This window comes from Ascaphus truei, chromosome 18, assembly GCF_040206685.1.
Source record: "Ascaphus truei isolate aAscTru1 chromosome 18, aAscTru1.hap1, whole genome shotgun sequence".
NCBI lineage: Eukaryota > Metazoa > Chordata > Amphibia > Anura > Ascaphidae > Ascaphus > Ascaphus truei.
The window spans coordinates 19,980,834-19,999,721 of record NC_134500.1 but is presented as its reverse complement, the minus strand read 5'-3'; the positions used below and the strand labels follow the sequence as shown (position 1 = coordinate 19,999,721).

Below are 18,888 nucleotides of genomic sequence, written 5' to 3'. Positions count from 1 at the left end.
CCATCCACATAGTGTGTGTTCAATCTAGAAACAATAGCGAATCAGTCATCTTTAAAGGGACAGTCCCTCCTAAGACCAAGGAGTATAATAGTAGTGACATGTTTAAGCTATTACATTGAATGACTGATTCCTTTATTTTTTTTTAACAAAACATACAAAATAATGTATTTTCTTTTACGTTTGTGTTGTAAGCATGGAGAGTTAAAACTTTCAAGAGGTTTTATTTTCTCTAGCTATTCCCTTTTGTGAAATCAACAGTGTCAACAAGAGTTTTCACAGAAATAGCTTCCCTTACAAATCTAGATTATACACAAGCTTAAAGTAGCCGGCATTGCTCGGGAATTCTAAGAATCCCAAAAATACTACGATTTATAAATGGATAATTTTTTTGTTTGTATAATGGGAAATCACCTGCTAAAACAAACCAACCGCATCCATGATAGTTTCATTGCCTCCGAGATTCTGAAGTGTTCAATCTGTCATTTCTGATGTCCTATGTGATGTCATTTGTGAATTGTATTCAAACAAAAACCTGCTCCTTGATCTCAGAAACCATCATGCAAAATGTGGTTACGAAATCTTAAGTTTCCAAATGCATAGCGAACAGAAACAACTTTCCAAAATATATATTGTATATGAGAATGCGTTTTGCAGGTGTAACTTATACCTGAGGATCCACCAACCATCCATGGTATAACGGTATATCCAGAAGATCAAACACAATACACTCGGGAGTGTACTCAAAGACTCCCACTCCAGTGAACTTCACATTAACATCAAGGCCGGTTTGTAGTTTGTGCAGGATAGCCATGGCATCACTCATATTCTGCAATGCAAAAAAAGGAGAGACTAGTTAGAGCAGCAACATGATATACCTGGGGACGCATATACGGCCCTTGAGCACTCAAAGGGGCCGCACACATCCCACAAAAATATGGTAGATGAGCAGAAGGAACATTGCAGCTGTGGGTAGGAGCTTCTCCCCGCTCTGGTCAGCTACTTAACGCCAGTGTGCTGGCAAATACTGTGATATGCGCCTCTTCTTACACTGGGAATTAGTAATTGCGAGGAAAGTGGCAATACAGGCTAGGGGGGCAAAGGTGAAGCCCCCCAGGACCACATGCAGCCCCCGGTTGCTCACCAATGGCTTAAAGGAATGACGTTTATACCTATTCATATTGCACATAAGTTATATCATTACAATTTTTCTGCCAAGAGAATGCAGGCCAAAATTTTCTCTGCGATTGAAAAATAGGCTCCAATATTGTTTGATTGCATATTTGTAGATCGCTTTAACAAACAATTCTCTAGGTCTTCAACCTTTTGTGAGGCATCTTCCTATATTGGCCTCCATTGAACACTGAAACATGAAAAAGGCCTATTGAGACTAAGACAAAACGGTGGAACACTCACACGTGCACACACGCACGCACACACGCACACACGCACGCACACACGCACGCACGCACGCACACACGTTCTGTGCCATGCGGCAGAGAAAGAGAAAGATGCCCAAAAGCCTCTTTTGGGCTCTTAACTTCAGGATACAAGGTCACCCACTTGAGTAGCCCTGACAGACTAATGCTATTGAACCTGAGGGTGCATCAGTCTAACATCAATTCTAAACCAGAAACCAAGACTTTATTGTAGTGCCGGAAGATTGTTACATTAAAAATTGAAATTTACATTACCTTTATTAACACTCATGACACTTAACCTAAATTAAATGTAATTGTAATTGGGTAAATTCAGTTTGTAACCAATATTATAGTTCCTTTAATGAATTTAAACTATAAACTGATTGGGTGCCTCAAACTAAATCATCTAAATAGGAGATCCCTGTAGAGAAATGGTTGAGAAACGCCACTACAGTCCAACAGATGCTAGCCTGAAATAACAGTTATTCCCTATAAGTTGTGTTACATTTTAATAGATCATAAAAACCTCACAACATGATCCTAGTTTATTCAGCTTCTATAGAATTCAGCACTATAGCGTGGATTAAAAGTGAGAAGTTAATAAACTCTGAAGTGCTCTCCAAATAACTTCTCTATGAACCATCACCCTGACATAAGTAATCGATCAGGTGTGGACAATTGTTCCCCTTTGGCCAAAAGAGAGAGAGTAAACATGATACATCATTTAGGCTTCCACATAGATTTGAAAATAGAGGCTTTTTCTTTTGCCCTTGACAATAAAAGTGCTCTTACAGACCGGCCCATCTCTAAATTACAGTTTATTTCTGAACAGGCTATGTCTTTACTAGATAGCCTTTGATTAAATCGACTACTGTACCAATCGTAGATCTCAAAGCTAATGGCAAGAACCAGCCCACTGCTTCCCATAATCAGACAGAGTTCTGTATATAGACTTTTCACTGAACAGTCTGTAGTGTAAATAAAAACGGACTGCCATTACCAGATTGGAAATGCCCCAATACTAGTGAAGGATCAAGACAGCAGTGACCTCCACAAAGCTCAATCAATCCAGCATTGATATTACCAAAAGCATTTGAAATGCAATGGAATAAGTTATAAAAAGTTACAGAACTTCTGTGCCCATTATCCAGTGAAATGACAATAGCACACTAGTATGGTTCATTAGTTTGATGGATGTTTTGCTTTAATAACTACTGGAATGAATAATAAAACATTTCTAAACAACAATTATCGATCTTGTGAACATTCGTTAAATAGAATAGGCAACAAAAAAAAAACTCAGCAACTGGATAATTGGAGAATTGTTTTTTATCGAATGGTTTCTTTATTATGGCTTTTAGTACAACAGAGCCAGTTGCATTAAATAAATATAATAATCTACTGTATATATATAATACCAACTAAAACATTAGCAGCATGCATCCATATAATGGAGTTTTTTCTTCTTCAGATTTACGGTATCATTAATATAATTCTAAGTTGGATTCCGTCTGTTTGTATGTCAGAAGCATCGAAATCTCAGAAACAGCACCACGTAGCACAACGAAACTTCCACTGGATATTCTGCTGCAGATTTGTAGGCCAACGCAACTATTTTGAGCTTCCAATGTGACTCACCTCCCAAATTATGAACTTTCTGTTTCCCTCAGCTCTCCAGCAAATCTGTTAGAGCAGAAGCAGGGGCGGGGGCGTGGCTACTAAGGGAGGGGGCGTGTCCTTGCCTGGATCGGGACTGTGTCTCTCTGTGTGTGTGATGTGTGTGTGATGTGTGTGATGTGAGATATGCGGGGGGAGATGTACCAGCAGGGGGGGGAGATGTACCAGCAGGGGGGGGGAGAAATGTGTCGCCAGTGAGGGGAGATGTACCAACGGGTGGGGGGGGGGGGGCGGGGAGATGTGCCGGCAGCGAGGGGACATGCCACCGCAGCGCGGGGAGATGTGTCACCAGCGGGGGGCCGGGGACATGTTAAGCTCTGGGAACCTGTGCCCCCCCCACCCCCCCAAGTTATTTACAGTTTTGTCCTCAAGTAAAAACAAGATGTCCACCTGGGTTACTTTATAAAAATGTTGTCATGTTCCAATGACATTGCAGCTTTTTATCGGCTCACCAGAAGTAGGCTGACCCAGTAACCATAATGTATAGAAATGAGAAAGCGTCATGGTGCGAATCGAGTGGGATTTTCTTGCCCCTTTTGTATTTTATCATGACCGAATTAAGTCATCCAGCAATTTTTTTCAATATGTGCGAGTCCCTCAGCATTCCTTGCTTTGCAGTGTCTCCCTTCACCTTCATTTTTTGCTGACCCAGTAACCATTATGTATCCCCAAACAATTAAGCCCCAGAGTACAAAACAGATCCCAGAGTTAAACCTCAGTCTTTTGCATAAAAATAAATTAATGTTAATGTCAATTTGACATGTATATCTTCAAAGTGTATCGTGAATTGTTGTTTAAATAATGAATACGTTAAATTGCATTATACGTTTATTGTATTTTTGTGACACTCCTCTCAGATTTGCCACCTCTGCGTGAACATTTATTGTATTCCTCAGGCTCAATGACCTTTTCTACAAAATGTTTCCCAGCATTTTAATGACAACCTGGGAGGAAACCAAATTATAGTAAAGCAGAGAGGTTACATCATATGATTTCTCTTCTCTCTGTTTGCAAAGATTTACATGATTTTTCTCTTGCCTTCCAGCACTTTTATGAAGCTAATAAGTCTTAGGCAAAGTTTCAACTCTGCTGTTCAGTCAGAGAGCCATTTTTCAAATATTTGACAGCACAAAGCACCCGATAAAAATTACTCCTTACTCATTGTCTGCGATAAAGCAAGTCTGTTGGTGTGACAAACATCCCTTTTCAGCATTTTATTTAAGAGCGTCTCACAAATTACATATATTTCTAGATAACGCAGGCAAATATGATGTGATGCCATCCGCACACAAGAACTAACTTGGATGGAAAAGATCAGAGCATGTGGCAGGAAAAAAACAAGAGACAGCGCAGTAAGATAACTTTTCTGTGTAGTCACCACATTTTCAAACGCAATAAAGAAAGCAAAAACTGAAGAAAAACATCTTTATAGAGAAAACATTAAAAAAAAAAAAAAAACATTAACAATTTGCTGAAAAAAAACGGCTTGGGGAAATAAAAAAAATTAAAAAAGGAAGGTACCGAGTCTGGTTTAAAAGAAATATATATAAACGTAATTAACATTGGAGCATTATTTGAACTGTAATTTAGCAAATACAAATATATTACTTGAGAAAACTTTAAACAATTTTAATGTTGTAAAAATAGGAAGGAAGGCTTTTTAAAGAAACCTTTTTAAATACGAAAGTGTGACTAAGTTTATAAATAAAATAGAAATGTAAAAAAGTACAAAAAAGGTAGTGTTAGTTCATACCTCTAGTAAGGTAATGGTGAACTGGTGCCAGAACTGGGCCAATCTATTAACGGCACCAGGTGGTGCGGAGTGTGAGGGGGGCGAAGAAGAGACCAAGGAGATCAGTGAGGGTGGAGGGAACCAACTCCCCATAGATCATGCTACAGATGCACGTATGACCAAGAGCAGAGCAGAAAAAGCAACCATCCCACTACAAAGCATGGTAACAAACCCTATACACCACATCAAAGTGAGCTTGGGCACACTTCAATGAAAAGGTTCACCATTACTCCTCTAATACCAACACATTTCACAGTCTACTCTTCTGATGTACAGGTCTGTACTCCATTCAGTGCAGAACTCTACACCTGTAACAGCCAAGATGACGGGCCGTGCATTACCTGCTCATAGTTGAGTCGCTGGACTTCAGAAATCTCTTTTGGTTTCGCATCAAGGATGTAGTCTCCTGAAAGAGTGAAAACTTTTACACTTACTGTTGTGCTTTTGATTAGAAAAAAATAAATAAAATGTTTGTATTAAAATTCCAGGTTACATTCCATTTAAAAGGATATTAAAAGAACACAAAAAGGATCAGTGCATTATGTATGGCATCCAGTATGGAGACTGTCAACAGGCCCCAAATCACTACGGCGCGCAAAACCGAATTCTCACTAAGATAACCCCCTTAGAAAGACAACATTTCAAGACTCATTTAAAAACAAAAATTAAAACAAAAACTAGCAAACGAATGTTGAAAATGGATAAATAGATCAAGTGAAAGCTTCTTTTCTGCAAAGGTTAAATTGAATGAGACCAGAATGGTAAATGGAGCAGTATAAACAGAACTAATAGGAGAGACATAGTACAGGGCATGTATCCATTGCAAAAGGTCATTTCATCCTATAAATATATGGTAAAAAGAATCTTTGAACATTATTCTCTTAATTCAGTGCAGCTGCAGAAACAGTCCTTATTCTCTACTTATCACTTAACCCTGTAGTCTTCCATGGGAGAGGATCCTAAACTAAGCAATTGTTAGAATTTTGTATTTAACGAGGTAGTCTCAGACGAATTATTTTTTTAATTTCATTTTTTTTTAATACAGAATTGAAGCAGGGGGTTTCTGGAGCCGAACCCCATTAGTCTCAGCACTGGGGACCCCTTGCTTCCGCAGATACCTCCATAGGGGGTAATGAGGTTCACTATATGTCTGCATTTCAAAGCTGCAAGGCCCTGTGGGCCAATCGGAAGCCATGATGTCATCAGGTGCGGCTTCCTATTGGCCCATGTGATGAGGAAGCTGAAAACTGCAGAGAGCTGTAGGAGATACCAGCACCTCCTTCAGAGTTCTGTATCTCCGGAAGCAGGGATTGCCTCTTTAAATGTACAGTCACCACAAACTGAACTAATTGTAATGATAATATATGTTCCCAATAACTTTAGTCCCAGGACTAAAATATTCTCCTATACTGGGAAGGACAGAATGTAGGTCAATCCCATATACTATTCCCAATTAGAGTAAGCTTCTTTTTACTGTCTTTACTGGAAGTAATTAGTCCCTTTGCTAGTTACAGTCCTGCTATTGTGCTTTTTGGTGACAGCAGACCAAAAATCTGTGGCATTGATGCAAAGCTCAGGGAGCCTGGGTGTCCAAGAAAAAATTAATTAGGAAAACAAAGACTTGCAATTAGCCAAAAAATCATCAATATCACATAACCTACTTGATGACACATTTCAGGGAAGCTGCAAGTTTGAGACATGCATGCTGGCAACTCTGAGTTATTTGCGGGCTAAAAATGACACGATTTCCAATAACATTCTATTATTAAGCAGAACCGTGTCTCGTCTGCACAATTTACTTAGAAGACATCTGGTTTTAAAGCAGCAGGTCCCAGTCAAATTATGTTTTTTTTTACCCCAGGATGGGATCCAGGTGAGACGTGCCAGTATTCGCTCTAGACGGTCTGGTTCCAGAGATCGTTACCAGTAAAAATAGCGCATTCCTAACCCCACAGGGGAAAGAACATGGCGGTTAAAAAACATCCTGCATCACACTGCTTCTCCTACATCTGATAGAAAAAAAGACTGCACACCAAAATGTATAATGTGAACACTTATATGTGACAGTTTATACATTCTCATATTGGTGAACTCACAGTGGAGCGCTGCATAAAGATGGTGCAAACAGCACCCACTAAGGTGAATTAAATCAGTGAAAATAATTAGTCTAAATAGTGCCAAGTGTCTATAAGACAGGCAATACTAAAACCGACTAGTAATAAATCCTTCCCTTAACAGCACATTGGATGTTTGGAGTCTGCTTCTGTTCAAAAACGGATGACTCCACATCGCAAATCTAGGAAAAACAAAAAATAAAAGCGCACCATTCAATGTAGTATTTTAAGAATATATTCAGCATAAAAAAGGGGTCTCACAAAAAATTTAATTTTTAAAAAAAAAAAAGGATAAAATCAAGCATATCATATAAAAACCATGAAGATAGTCTCTCCAGGGGTATTAGACTAAGCATTGCGCTTTGGCATCCAGTCAGACGTAATGGCAACAGCCGGTGGTTAGATCTGTAGTCTCAGGAGCAATGCAGGACGCCCGATCTGGTATGTTGATAGCAGTCAGTGGTTAAGCCCACAATCTCCTGATCAGTAGAAGATACTGTAATGTTCCACAAGTAGGGCTTGGGATAGCAGTCACGATCCCCTGTTGCCGTGAACCTGCGCGGGGGGGCGCCTGTTGATGTCACCATTAGCTGTGCCATAAGACCATCCAGAGAAAGTGTTCCCTTTTATTGTACGTTCGATACCCCTTTTATATGCTGAATATACTCTTTAAAAATACTACACTGAGAGAATTGTGCGCTTTTCTTTTTTTGTATATTTCTACTACATCTGTTGCAGCTTCTTCCTATTGGCCGTCATGACACGGGATACTTAACTAGGACCCCCTGAAGGTTAAATATATGTGTTTCAGCTCCAGAAATGTGCTACTTCATTAGCCAGGTAAAAATAAAAATAAAAATTTAAGCAGGGGGAGGAGAGCGTGCTGCAGCTTTAGGAATAGTTGGTCAGCCATGGCAAAAAAAAAAAAATACCCATCACAACCTGTAGCATATAATGTTCAAAATGTGATGTTAAGAGTTAATCTCACTAAAAACACCAACAAAAATTGAAGGACTTGACTACATCTTTGAAAATGTGATTTTAACAAAGATTTCACTTGTTTGTGTCCAATGGTAACACAGCAATTCTTGATTTTATTAGTGCTGCATTGAGCCTCACCCTGTAAATAGATTTGGCCAATATAAAGCCATTGGTACTCAAGGTGAATACATAAGCAACCTGGTTACACCGTGTCTGAATTAACAACGTTCAATCCATTAAAGCACAGCCCTGTCATCGGGGTTCACTTTGGTGCTAGGAGAGACTGTACATTAATAAAAACTAAATTAAAAACATAGATGTGAAAAAACACGCAACTTTGTACAAGGGGGGTGAGGGGGCTGCAAATGTTCATATTTGTAAATGAATCCCAACATTGAACACAGTCAGCGGGTACTGCATTTTGCTTACTATCATACATAGGCTGTTGGAAACATTTTGTACTGTACAAGAAGTTTGGTAATGTATAAAAAAAAATAGGAAGGGGACTGACAGTCTGACGCAGCACATGGTTGAGTGGAGGCTCATCTAGGGTGAACTTTAATGATGTTAGGTATTCACAAAGCTCAATCAGCCATCACAGCTATTGACTTTAACACCAATCGAAACCTGGTAGTTATCAGAGCTTCTTGAATCCCCACCAAAAAGGTATGTATGCAAGGCATAGTCTATACCAGCAGTGCGTAAACAGGGGGGCATGCCCCACGAGACTGACTGCGGGGGGCGGGGTTTACAGAGGCTCCGCGCGCTTCCCGAAGGCACTTAAATTAAATGCCGGGAAAGCGGCAAAGGCCTCTGTAAACCTCACTTACCTTGGCTCCGGTGGCTTCTTAGACGCGTCGCCATGGCAACGTGACGTCATGTCACCGAGGTATGGGAGGGGGGGGGGGGAGGGTGAGAGGGGTGGAGATAGGGGAACTGCCGGCAGGGGGGCGCAGGGAAAAAAAATGTTTGCGCTACCCTGGTCTATACACAACTAGGTAACCACACTGCATTAACCCTCATTTTTGCTTTGTTTTATAAACTAATTTTCTTTATCACTAGCGTTTGAGGTTATCATGGTAACTGGGCTCTGAAAAGACATCCGGTTTGATCTCCTGAACCGTTATTTTATCTGTAAATGAAACATCTGATTTTAAAGATGAACATCTCCCGAAATGGCAAGAAGAGTAAATCTACAGTACATAAAAAAACCTGTGATCAGCGCAAACGGCCACTTTACACAGTTGGAAATAGAAGCATGTAGCCAGTAAGAATTAAGCGTAACATATAAAATAATGTTATTGTCCTTCTGGTGCTATTTTTTGTTTAATTTATGGCTTTAAAATGGGAATATTTTTAGGCCAGCCCAGTTGGAGTCAGGTTTGCTGACTCGGGGACTGTCTAAGTGGACATGACTCTGCTCTCACGCCAGCTGTCAGCCTAACTAAGCTCATACAATTATACAAGAGAAAATATGAGAAAAAGAAACACTTAGGAAGAAAAAAAAACAACACAGTTTCCGAGTGGGAACTAAGCATGGAGAGTCTACTAGAAATGAAATGATCGGTAGGTTGTCTTGTATCCCCCATGTCAGTGCATGACTGTGTGGGCAGTTCCAGAGCAGTACAGCTGAAAAGAGTTAGGAAGGATCTTCCCCACAAAACTAGGATCGAAAGAGGCGAGGAGATCTAGTTTGTGTCCTGATTAAGGTAACATTCCGATACCTTTTTGGTGCAAAAACAAGAAATAAGAAATATTTTAATCTCGAGCTATAGAGTAGGACCACTTGCAGTTAAAAGCATCCAGCTCACTGACACCTTTCGTGGATGTAATAGCAGTCAGAAAAGCAGTCTTTATGGTCAGCCAATCCATCTCTTCAAAAGTCAGACGCTCATCAAATGGAGGCATCATTGCTTCCAAAACTATGTTAAAGAAGCAATCTTGATTTAATCTTCTGACTGCCCTGATGAATGCCTGGGTATATTGATCAGTTTTAGAATTGCGCATGTACAAGGCTGGTAAGGAGAGAGATCTGCACCTTCAAAGAGCTCTTTTTGAGGCCCTTATATAGCCCCAAAAGACAAAAATACCCAATGGTATATCCAATGTGACAAAATACATGGTTAAATACTTCAATGTTTGTATTCTCATGAGTAAGGGTGATTTAGTTAAAACCTTTGGCCAAAGCGTTAGAAGCCTGCAGCCACTTCACGGCATGACCAGAATGCAGGTCCTAACACTACCTGGGAACATTCTCATTTACCTCTGCTGTGGAGAGAGATTGGATTCAGTGGACCTGTCCTGTACAGGTACATGAAAAAAAATGCTACTTACAAAAATGGTGTGGGGTGAACTTATCTATCCCCTCCTGAATTAACTCAGGAATATTAAATATTGAAGCGTTTTCTGGGATGGGGCCATTTCTGCACCAGTGATGAAACGTCTTTGAGATCATGCAATATCTCGTGACTGAATGCTGCTCTTATCTATAACAACCTTTTTAATGGACTCCCAATCTGCTTGTCCATCGGTTCTCTGAATTAGGAAGCATCCTTGAATTCGATAACAGTTCAGATCAAGCGTGAGACATGTCGGATCTACCTTGGCAGGGAATTCCCACATTTTATTGTCTTCCCTCTCTGAACAGAAACATCTTTAGGAATTTCCTGGGTAAAAAGAACTTTTCGGATTTCTTTCCATTCAGTGAGAATTAGATTTTGTTAACACCTTGTATACCGGAAAAGATCTAGATTTGCTTCTTGATATGAGAAACATCCCATCTAGGATATTGTGCTCCTACGTTTGTTCTTTAAAATCGCCAATGTGGGCAGCATTCCCTTAATCAATGTTCTTGACATTGAAATTGTTTGGGGGATTTTGTTATTTTATTTTTAAATAATGATCAGGGGCCATCAAAAACTTCCTCTTCTGAGTCGATAGTGGAAAAACCGGAATCCCCTTAAAATGTCAGCTCCTGCATAGGTCTCTTAGAAATCATCCTAAAGACTTCCTTCCTAAAGCAGGATGGCCACAGCTTGCCAGAAAAACGTGGGGTCTGTTTTTCCATTACAATTCAGGCAAGCTGAATGCTTTTTTTTTTTTTTTTAAATTGTGTGGTCCACAAATATCCAGTGGACTCTTAAATTGTAATTAAAACATATTATATATATTTGTAATATACTGACCCACCCAGTGCACAGTTTGCATTCTTTTCTTCTATTGTGGTCCTGTGAGACCTCCTTCGAGCGCTCACTTAGGAGACTTGGGAGTATCTCATGCCGACGGCTGCAAGGATCTCAGGCACAGAATTTCTGCACATAAAAAAAAAAAGACCGCACAAGCACGGATTCCACCTTTTTGAAACTTAGAGGTGTGTGTGCATAAATAATTTAAAAACAACGACATGTTGGCGGTTATGGAGCCGCTAGTTTGACTGTAGTGTTCAGGAATCGGTCATTGCTGAAGACATCAAAATTCCACAAAACCAATTCAGGTTTTTGTTCAAGCCAGTAATCTGCAGTCTACAAATAGCACTTAAATTACTTCTCTCTGCAAGCTGAAATGTAACAGTGATTCACACTGCTGTGCAAGGTGACACGGATGAAAAGAATAGGTCTCAATGTTTTGGTTGAAAATTAACACTTCAATTCAGTTAGGCTACCATGGGGATACAAAATCTGTATCTTTGCCAAAGCGTCTGAAACACCAAATCTAAACCAACTTGTCTATACTGTACATAGCAGACATGCTGTATCAAACCCTTTCTTCCAGAATCTACATGTTAAACATTACAAGTGTTCACTCTGCTAATTTGTGTACTAGGACAGAAACTTGTACACCCTTTCAAAGTTAAAAGTACCTGCAAACCTGCTGAATAGATACAGATGTAAATGTATCAGCTGAAAGGCAGCACAAACCTACAGGGCACAATTTTATCAGTAGTGACAGTTTATAGGTTGCTGTAAATACCCCATGTAATATGCGTATTGTATTTCCCAGAGTGTGATAGTCATTATCGATCAGTAATCACCATTCAAGTCAGTTGTGCATGTCAGTACATATACAGAGTACTAAGGCCCCTATGTCTAACCCATGAGTGCGCAAAGTTTTTAACCTGCACCCTCCCCTGCCTGCTTACCTCCCGGCTCGCGCGCCCCCTCCTCGGCTCCGGCATCGAATTACATTGCGGGGTCCTGCGACGTCACGTGGCCCTGCGGCATCATTTGCTGTCGGTTACCATGGCGACACGTCGCCAAAAACCAGGTAGGAGAAGCTGCAGAGGCCTTGCACAGTCACCCCGGCATTTAATTTAAATGCCTTGAGGGAGAGAGTGGGATGTCTGTAGCTGCCGCGCCCCCCATGAAATTCTCCCACCCACCCTGGGGTCGCGCCGCCCACTTCGCGCACCCCTGGTCTAACCCATTATTTCAATGTAGCGGAACTGTACTTTAGAATGCTTTACAGCCCATCAAAAAGGGCCCCAAGCGTTCTTTTCAAGGCCCCAATGATGTCTCACACACTATAGAAAGACACCAGTTTGTCTATATGGCTACTCGTCCATTATTCTGTGTCTAGCACAGTGTTTTTCAACAGGGGTTCCCTGGACATCCCTAAAGGGTTCCCTGTAATTTTCAGGTAATTTGACAATTGTACTAAACACCGAAGAATTTACAATGTATCTGATCTCAGACAGTATTAGAGAGGGTATGGGGTTCCTCAGAATTTCACATAGGGTTCCTTCACCAAAAAAAGGGGATGGAAATCACTGGTCTAGCAGGATAGCACAAACAATTAAGAAGCAAATGTAACATTTGTATCAAACTTCCGATTTGCTCCATGTTTTTGAACTTAAATCAGAAAGCAATGCGTCTTTTGGGGGGGGGGGGTGGGGGGTGATATCTTATCGAGCTTTTACAATTAACCAGAAAAGATACAGAGAGAAGTTTAATTTCCAAGTAGGTCGTGTGTTATATTTTCACAGTTAGGCTCTCTAACCTAAACCTGCAAAACCATTACGGTCATCCTAAATGAACAAACCACTATCACAATAGTAAAAAATGTGTTCTCTCTCTAAGGGATTTTAATGTATTGCAAATGCAATATATGACTTGCAACTGCCAGATTTAACTCCATCAGCCGACACCTCAAGTTGCAGATTCCTAAATCCTTTGCTGCCAGAAGCATGGAATGTTAAATCAGCTGCATCTGAGACCATGTATTACTTCTATTCAATAACAGAGATAAGACCACTGCATTATCAATCCAGTTGGTTATACAGAAGAAAATGTGTCAACGCATCAGCAGTTTGTGATATCTTTCTAATGGCATTACTAGCTCTTATCTTGACAATTTTTTTAGGAACTCACCCTCTTCCTTCATCAGGTCCAGGATAAGCAGTGGGAAAAGTTAGTGTCCAAAAATATACTAGGTCCATTTAAAAAAAAAATAATAATGATTTAAACATCATTTATTCTGTATAAATGATACAAGGAAATTGCTTTTCACTCACCAAGATATTCCATGAGCTGCTCAGCAGTAATCATTTCGATCATAGGAGGTAATTTCACCTGCAAAAAAAAAAAAAAAAAAACATTTTCAAATGTACCAGCTTTAGACACAAGTAGCATTAAAAAAAAAATTGAACCTCTAACATGGTCTAACTACATCTGGAGTAAAATAAGAACCATTATTAGTAATTACAAAATGTAACAAGACAAATGGAAAATCCCACGCAGTCTGCTAGTAGTACTGTACAGTATAACACGAAAGGCTCCTTTTTGATATAGGAGGCATTGTTTATGATGAGAATTATTACAATATTCACCAGATCTTTATCCAAAAAAAATAGAACAAACCAATCCTCATAACATGATAATCCCAGTTTGATATGAAAATGTTGACTTCCAGTTCTAGATACCACTAGTTATAATGAAATAACTTTAGTAATACACTATTCATTTGCTTTGATTTCTTCAGTGCTGCAGTTTATTTTGTGTTATTCAGGTATCATATGGGCCAAATACTAAAACCCCTGCGGCCTCCTAACAACTTGACCATACTTTGATACTGATAACCAGACTCGAGGCAAAAGCTGACATGTGCCAAAAGTTCACTCTCTTCTTTTAGAGACTACTTTCCAAGTGCATTGGTGAAAATCAAGTGCGATTTTGCCATTTGAAATGTTCAAACAATACCCACATACGGGACAAAAAATTAGACTATACTGTGTACAGTAACTTTCAACCCAGTCTGTATCATTTGTTTGTATGGAGCACCTTTTAAACTACCAATTACTTATTTTGTATGTGGTACGAACAGTAATGGTTCAATGGAGTTTATCTGTAGGTACAGGTACTCAGCAGCATGAGTTCTTAAGGCAGTTTTCAGTGCTGAAGAGATCTCCTATGACTAATGCTTTAAATGCCTATTTAGACATGCAAGTCAACACTTTTTTTGGGGGGTGGCGGGAGGTTTCAGATCCAACAATATTGTGTATAATGTTAATGCATCATGTCTATTATTGTACATAGTATTTCCCTCAAAGCAAGAGGGGTCCATGTTTCGGGAATTAAAGGAGTGTTTTTTTTTTTTTTAATTCCAAGTTTCCAAAATACTTACCGGTAAAGGTACCATAGTTTTAGCAGCTTCCAGGAGATTTAAAACCTACAGGAAGTAACTGTGGCACCTTTACCGGTGTACATGTCTCAGGAATCCATACTACTGAAAAAAAATGTATGTATGTATACAAGGAGGGTGGGCCAAGTACGGGATACACACACACGTCAAAAGGAGTGCCACTGGGATTGTGACCTAATGTATACAAAAAGGACCGAAAGCAACAACGCTACATCCAATATGACAAATTATATAGTTAAATACTTCTGTCTCTTATAAGATAGGGACATTTAGTTACATTTTTTGGCCAAAATATTTTTAAGCCTGTAACCACGGTAGTGGTTTTTACAGGTCCTGACACTACCTGCAAACGCTCACCTAACCTCTCTAATGGAGGGTGAAATGTCATTATAGACTGGTAACTCACAGGGGAGATTATGGCTTTAGAACAGCAGTCCACAATGAATAATGCAATGGACAGAAGCACAAACCTCCTTTATGCAAACTTCCCAAACTTTCATAAAATATTCATTTTATTCTTGAAAGGTCACTAATATGTTTTAACGTGCAAGGGATAATGTACAGATTGAGAAAGAAAATTAATATATTTTGAGATCTAGGGTGCAAACTCAACTCGGAGATGGAAAAAGGCAAGCTGTGTAAATTGCCCATCTTTCTGCTGTACAGATTAAAAAATTACATTATGGCCATTGAAGTTGTAGGGTGTGGTTAAGCAGTCCCAAGCTGCCTCAACCGTAGAAGAACCTCAAGTAGGCTAAAAAAGAACTTGTGAATCAGAAATAGACTAAGAACAGTGTGTGCAGAGGCCCCAGCTGCTGGTATAAGATTTGATTACATTGCCAAGTTGCCTAAATCAGTGGTGCTCAACTCCAGTCCTCAAGACCCCACAGCAGGCCAGGATTTAAGGGTATCCCAGCTTTAGCACGACTGAGCCACTGATTGAGCCACCTGTGCTGAAGCTGGGATATCCTTAAAACCTGACCTGTAGGGAAACTTGAGGACTGGAGTTGAGCACCACTGATCTACACAAATGGAGCGGTCTTCACATCAGGCTCATCAATCACCTGTTAAATCAAGGCTAGAGTAACAGGGTTTGCATCAGTTGACTACAGCAGAGAAATTCAATCATGTCTTTTAGGTTCTTATTCAATGTGCTGTGAAGCTCCTACACTGTGCTGGAGATATCCATCCCATTCATTTCAAAAGCAGCTTTACAGCATATTTATTAAAGGGCCTTTATTGTTAACATATGAACACACTGTTTGCCTCTGAGAGATGGGAAGGAGGTTGGGGAGGAATTATTTAGTTTAATATTATAATGGGAAATAAGTGTGTGACTTTTGTGCAAACCCTTGCATCTCCAAGATTAAAAGAAAAGCGTTCAGCAATTTCCTAACATGATGCTGGTGCACATTAAAGCAAAGGCCATTTCTTGAGCGGCTTCCGGATGAAATGTCAAACTTGAAACACGGCCTCCTAGATGTCTTTGTGATTTATACACTCTTGGTAAACAATATGAATTCTTCTTAGAGAGTTATTGCACCATGTGCCAGTTACAATACAAGTAACAATAGAGGATGCAAGAACAAACACACTAACTTTTGCCATTTATTTCAGAACTGCATCGAAATCCCCTGGAAGGTTGAGTGTGCTATAGACTATTATATTTTAAAAAGAGTCAATCTTAAAAGCATGTATACTTCTGTTAAGTACAACCACAGAGTTATGCATAAATTAAAAACTGACCAGAAAGCAAAAGCTGTGCCGCGAATCATCCTTTTCTTCATTCAAAATAACAGAGCTCAGAGCTTCTTTGACTTAGAGAAGCAGCTTCACAGCATATTGAATGAGGGGCCTATGTTCAGCAGTGGGGAACACGAGATTGCTTATTTGAAGAGCATGGGCAAGCACTGCAGGATTCATTTTAACAATTCAAACAACTTGCTGCTCTGTACATTTTAGTATTGGTCACAAGTTGCTAAATAGACAAATTAAGCATTAGCCAATGCATCTTGCTCATCTGTAGATAAAAAAAATGGTAATCATATCGACCCCATAGTGATGGGAGAGGGACGACGACGACAAAACAGTTGACAATGTATAAGATTTTAAACTTACAAGGTTCTTCAGGTAACAATGATCCCTACCTGAAGAACCCAGAGAAATTTTAAAGCTTGCTGCAAGTTTCGAAGAATATAAAATCAAGTGTATTTACCTGCCAGCCAGCTCTATAACCTCCACCCTCTCCCTTATACAGTGGGCAAGTATTTTCTCCCAGATTATTAGGACTCGGACAGTGTTGGTTAGGGTAGGCTGGCATTTTAGGGATAAGATACCAATATTAGGGTTATGTTACTTTTCAGCTACCATGGTAGGGGTTACTTACATAGGCATACGAGGGTAAGGGTTGATGTCAAATATTGTTGAACCCATCACCATAGTTTAAACACTGCGAAAGGGAGGGTTACATTTCCCTCCTACAAAACATATAAAGCCCCTTCGTTTAATCATTGGTTTTACAAAACCATGGAACGTATAACTTTCAAGGTATACACCAGTCAATGCTTTAAAGCCTCAGAACCACTTCACATTACTAGTGCTGCAATAGTAATATCACTCAATAATAAAACACGATTTTGTTTAATAATTTAAAACTTGTTTAACGGCTTAACAAAATGTTGCTTACTAATAGGAACACATTTAGCTTAAACGGGTATGCATAATTAGTTCCTTCTACGCAATGATGAGGCCTTGCAATGTAATATTGAGCTGCATATCAATTTTAAAGGCAACTGAAAAAAAAACCCATCACTATTTCTAGCGAAATACAGCCGTGTAATTTGCGATCAGGGATAAACAACAACAAAGAGTCATAAATTGTACGGTTACTAAGATTTGGGAGCTGTCTGTAAGGAAGGCAAGCCTGGGGCTGCTTGTAACCCTTTAATATCCCAAACCTACACAGATACCTTCCATGCCAACAGCAGGACATTCATGATGGCCAGCAAAGGGCACGGCCCGTTCTCGTTCTGGGTGACGATCGGGGTGCTCTGCTCCTTCCACCGGATCCACTTGATGTGATACACGGACTGTGCGTGGAAACGTTCCCGGGCTGCCTGCCCCTCCTTACCGTCGTCCTCCTCCTCGGCCCCGGGGACCTTCTCCTCTGTCCCTTCGCTGTTAAACTCCGAGCTGGGGCAGGACAGAAGGTTGGAGAAGGACTCTAAAGAGTCCAGGCTCTGCGACCCCCCGGGGAGGCAGCTGCTGCTGCTACTGGGCTCCTCAGGAGTGAATGAACCGGATGAAACCTCTGCTCCAGGCCTCTTCTCCACCACCTCTGCTCCGGGCCTCTTATTCAACCCCTCTGCTCCCGGCCTCTTATCCACCACCTCTGCTCCGGGCCTCTTATCCACCACCTCTGCTCCGGGCCTCTTATCCACCACCTCTGCTCCGGGCCTCTTATCCACCACCTCTGCTCCGGGCCTCTTATCCACCACCTCTGCTCCGGGCCTCTTATCCACCACCTCTGCTCCGGGCCTCTTATCCACCACCTCTGCTCCGGGCCTCTTATCCACCACCTCTGCTCCGGGCCTCTTATCCACCTCCGGTCCGGTGCTTTCCTGCCCCGAGCTCCCCCCAGGCGGTGTGCCCGGGTGGATATGATGACACAGCCCGGGATGCTGTGAAGAATGCTCGGTCTCCGCTTCCTGCAGAGCCCCGGGCTGGGCGAAGCTGCCACTCCCGGTGTTCTCTAACAGCTGCTTCACTTTCCCGTCCTCCGGTCTGACCGGCTGCGCAGGGCCGGGGTGCGGCCCGGGTGTCTCCATGACCGGGAGTCGCACTCTTTCTGTTTACCGTGAACGCAGCGGCTCCTCAGCTGAGGAGACAGACGCCATGACAGCGCCACTCCCCTCCCACCGCCGTTGACGTCACGCGTCACTGCGCGGATGGAGCGGGTGATGGTGTTACCATGGCGACGAAGGCAGATTGTACTGTTCATTTGACCAGTTGTCAATAAAACTTTAAGAACAAAAAAAAAGCGCTGGCTACTTTTTAGCAACCGACAGTAGAGACATAATAATTAGATTTATTACTAAGGCCCGTAATAGGCTGTTATAGGAGTACCCCCTTTTAGACTCCACATAGTAATGAAAAGGTGGCAGATTTTCACAATGGTTTTTGGGAGGTAAAGGAAAACGGTTTAATTACCTAGTTTTATACTATGACTCATATCACATGTATACACGTATACACAGATGAATTAAGTAAT

The 18,888-nt window shown here is 40.8% G+C and overlaps 1 protein-coding gene across 1 annotated transcript in view; it reads right to left on the bottom strand.

The window, feature by feature from the left end:
- The window catches only part of MINDY2 (MINDY lysine 48 deubiquitinase 2), a 44,095-nt gene extending 25,539 nt beyond the window's left edge, over nucleotides 1-18,556 (bottom strand). The window contains exons 1-4 of the mRNA XM_075575798.1: nucleotides 17,588-18,556; nucleotides 13,492-13,549; nucleotides 5,229-5,293; nucleotides 668-826 (exon numbers count right to left, since the gene is read on the bottom strand). Of these exons, the coding sequence (XP_075431913.1) occupies nucleotides 668-826; nucleotides 5,229-5,293; nucleotides 13,492-13,549; nucleotides 17,588-18,445 (1,140 nt within the window). The 5' untranslated portion in view covers nucleotides 18,446-18,556. The remainder of the gene's footprint in view (nucleotides 1-667; nucleotides 827-5,228; nucleotides 5,294-13,491; nucleotides 13,550-17,587) is intronic.
- Between the last annotated feature and the right edge of the window lie 332 nt (nucleotides 18,557-18,888).